The 2,546-nt window shown below is 49.0% G+C and overlaps 1 protein-coding gene across 1 annotated transcript in view; it reads left to right on the top strand.

Annotated features, from left to right (window-relative positions):
- Positions 1 to 317: 317 nt before the first annotated feature.
- The window catches only part of LOC308169870 (DDB1- and CUL4-associated factor 15-like), a gene marked incomplete at both ends in the record, with an annotated part of 43,764 nt that continues 41,535 nt past the window's right edge, over positions 318 to 2,546 (top strand). The window contains 3 exons of the mRNA XM_080544602.1: positions 318 to 371; positions 646 to 737; positions 1,274 to 1,394. Of these exons, the coding sequence (XP_080400728.1) occupies positions 318 to 371; positions 646 to 737; positions 1,274 to 1,394 (267 nt within the window). The remainder of the gene's footprint in view (positions 372 to 645; positions 738 to 1,273; positions 1,395 to 2,546) is intronic.

Genomic DNA, 2,546 nt, shown 5'->3' with positions numbered 1-2,546 from the left:
ATAATAAATACACATCTGAAAACTATAACATGTTCATTAATAATATTTCGAAATTCTCACCTGAGCTGCATTTGCCATTGTATTTGTAATTCTTCTTATTATTCTTCTTCTTCTTCTTCTTCTTCTTCTTATCAATTGCGTGTTCAAATTATTGTTCGTTAAATGTCCTATACAATGTCGCCGTGTTTTTAAAATCCATTTAAGATCCTTCAAAATCTCGCGGTTTCTCGCGGTTACTTTTACCGACGCGCTTACGATGACGTGGCCCAAAAATGGACCACAGCTGGATATACTTGGAGAGTATAGTACATCGGAAAATGGCGCCCAGCTCGAAATCCGAAAATGTCGTCAAGCTTCTTAACCGTACCAAGGTAATGCATTTGACACAAAACAAGTGACGGGCACAAACCACGACACCGTCGGGAACGTAGAAACACCAACCGAGCAACGTTTTCGACAGTGCTAACGAACTAGCCATTTCTAACTGACCGTCTTGTCGAACTAGCCAACGGCTAGCCAACTTCCCCCTGTCTCTGTCTTACATACACTCTCTCTCTCTTTCCCCCTGTCTCTGTCTTACATATACACTCTCTCTCACACTCACACACACTCCCCCTCTCATCTCTTCTCTCCCCTGTTCCTCAGCTGTCAGGTCAGTTTTCTCAACGGCTGTTCCGGAAGCTGCTTGTGCGTTTTCCGCCGGAGAAAAGTGTCAGCGAGGCGTTGTTCAGAGCCGGGTGAGTGTGTGTGTATCTCCCTCTCTGAAAGAGTGTAGTCTCTGTTCACACCACCTCTGCAACTACATACATCTTCTCTCACACACACCCACACACCTTTCACCACCTCACTCACCTACTCACCTACTCACTCACTCACACACACACACACACACACACACACACACACACACACACCTTTCACCACCTCACTCACCTACTCACCTACTCACTCACTCACACACACACACACACACACACACACACACACACACACACACACACACACACACACACACACACACACACCTTTTACCACCTCACTCACCACCCCACTCACTCACTCACACACACACACACACCCTTCACCACCTCACTCACTCACTCACAATAACACACACACACCCCTCTCACCACCCCACTCACTCACGCACACATGCACCCACACTCCTCTTGTTCCAGACACACACACACACACACACACACACACACACACACACACACACACACACACTCACACCCTCCTCTCTTTCCAGACACAACTTCCTGGGCTTCAGCGAGTGTGGTCGCTACGCGCTGTCCTACACCACCACCACCTACACCTTCATCTATGGTGACGACTACACCTACCACCTGTACTGGTGGGTGTTCAACCTGCACAGCCGGCGTCTCGAACAGGTGACCACACCTTCTACAATCTACCTGGACTGACTGTCACACATCAACCCACTAAACCGTCCAGCCACATACTTTAGAGCTCAATAGAAGATGCCTCTCTCACGCTGAGGAGGACTTTGTGGTGCTATGTGGTCCTCAGTTGGTAGAGCACGGCGCTAACAACGCTTAAGTTGGTTTATTCTTGTTTTATTATGTAGTTTATGTTATTGCTATTCTCTGCTATTGTTATTTTATTGATTACTATTGTTCTATTTTTATTTTTTGTATCATTAGCTTGAGCCTGCTTGGAGTGGCAGATGGACAGGCTTTGCACATTTGGGACTATCCCAATTGAGTATTTTTACCAGCTCAGTGGCCTTGCGGTTAGAGTGTCCGCCCTGAGATTGGGAGGTCGTGAGTTCGATCCCCGGCCGAGTCATACCACCAAAGACTATAAAACTGGTACCCGATGCCTCCCTGCTTGGCACTCAGCATTAAGGGTTGGATTGGGGGGGTAAGACCCTGCGACATACCAGCGTCATGTCCAGGGGGGGTGTACTTGTACATCAAGCCGCCTCACGCTACGGAAACAGGAGATAGGCTCCTGTGGGCCGTTAGGCTCGAACCATCGGTCCTCAAGGCTACTTACAATTGAGTATTTTAAATGATTTCCAGTATTATTTGTGCCCAGGCGTTGGCTCGTCTGCAGTACCGTAAAAAAAATGGTAGTTCTGTAGTTGGTGGAAGGACAGGATGTTGTCTAGTCTCTTTGTTTTCTCATCTGTACCTCTCTCTCTCTCTCTCTCTCCCTCCCACTCTCTCTCTCTCTCTCCCTCCCACTCTCTCTCTCTCTCTCCCACTCTCTCTCCCTCCCACTCTCTCTCCCTCTCTCTCTTCCCCTCTCTCTCTCTCTCCCTCCCACTCTCTCTCTTCCCCTCTCTCTCTCTCTCCCTCCCACTCTCTCTCTCTCTCCCTCCCACTCTCTCTCTCTCTCCCTCTCTCTTCCCCTCTCTCTCTCCCTCTCTCTCTTCCCCTCTCTATCTCTCTCTCTCTCCCTCTCTCTCTTCCCCTCTCTCTCTCTCTCCCTCCCACTCTCTCTCTCTCTCCCTCTCTCTCTTCCCCTCTCTCTCTCTCCCTCTCTCTCTTCCCCTCTCTCTCCCTCTCTCTCTTCCC

The sequence above is a fragment of the Nansenia antarctica genome, assembly GCF_963989245.1.
Source record: "Nansenia antarctica genome assembly, chromosome: 14".
NCBI lineage: Eukaryota > Metazoa > Chordata > Actinopteri > Argentiniformes > Microstomatidae > Nansenia > Nansenia antarctica.
The sequence above is the reverse complement of the archived record's forward strand: the minus strand, read 5'-3'. Positions and strand labels throughout refer to the sequence as shown.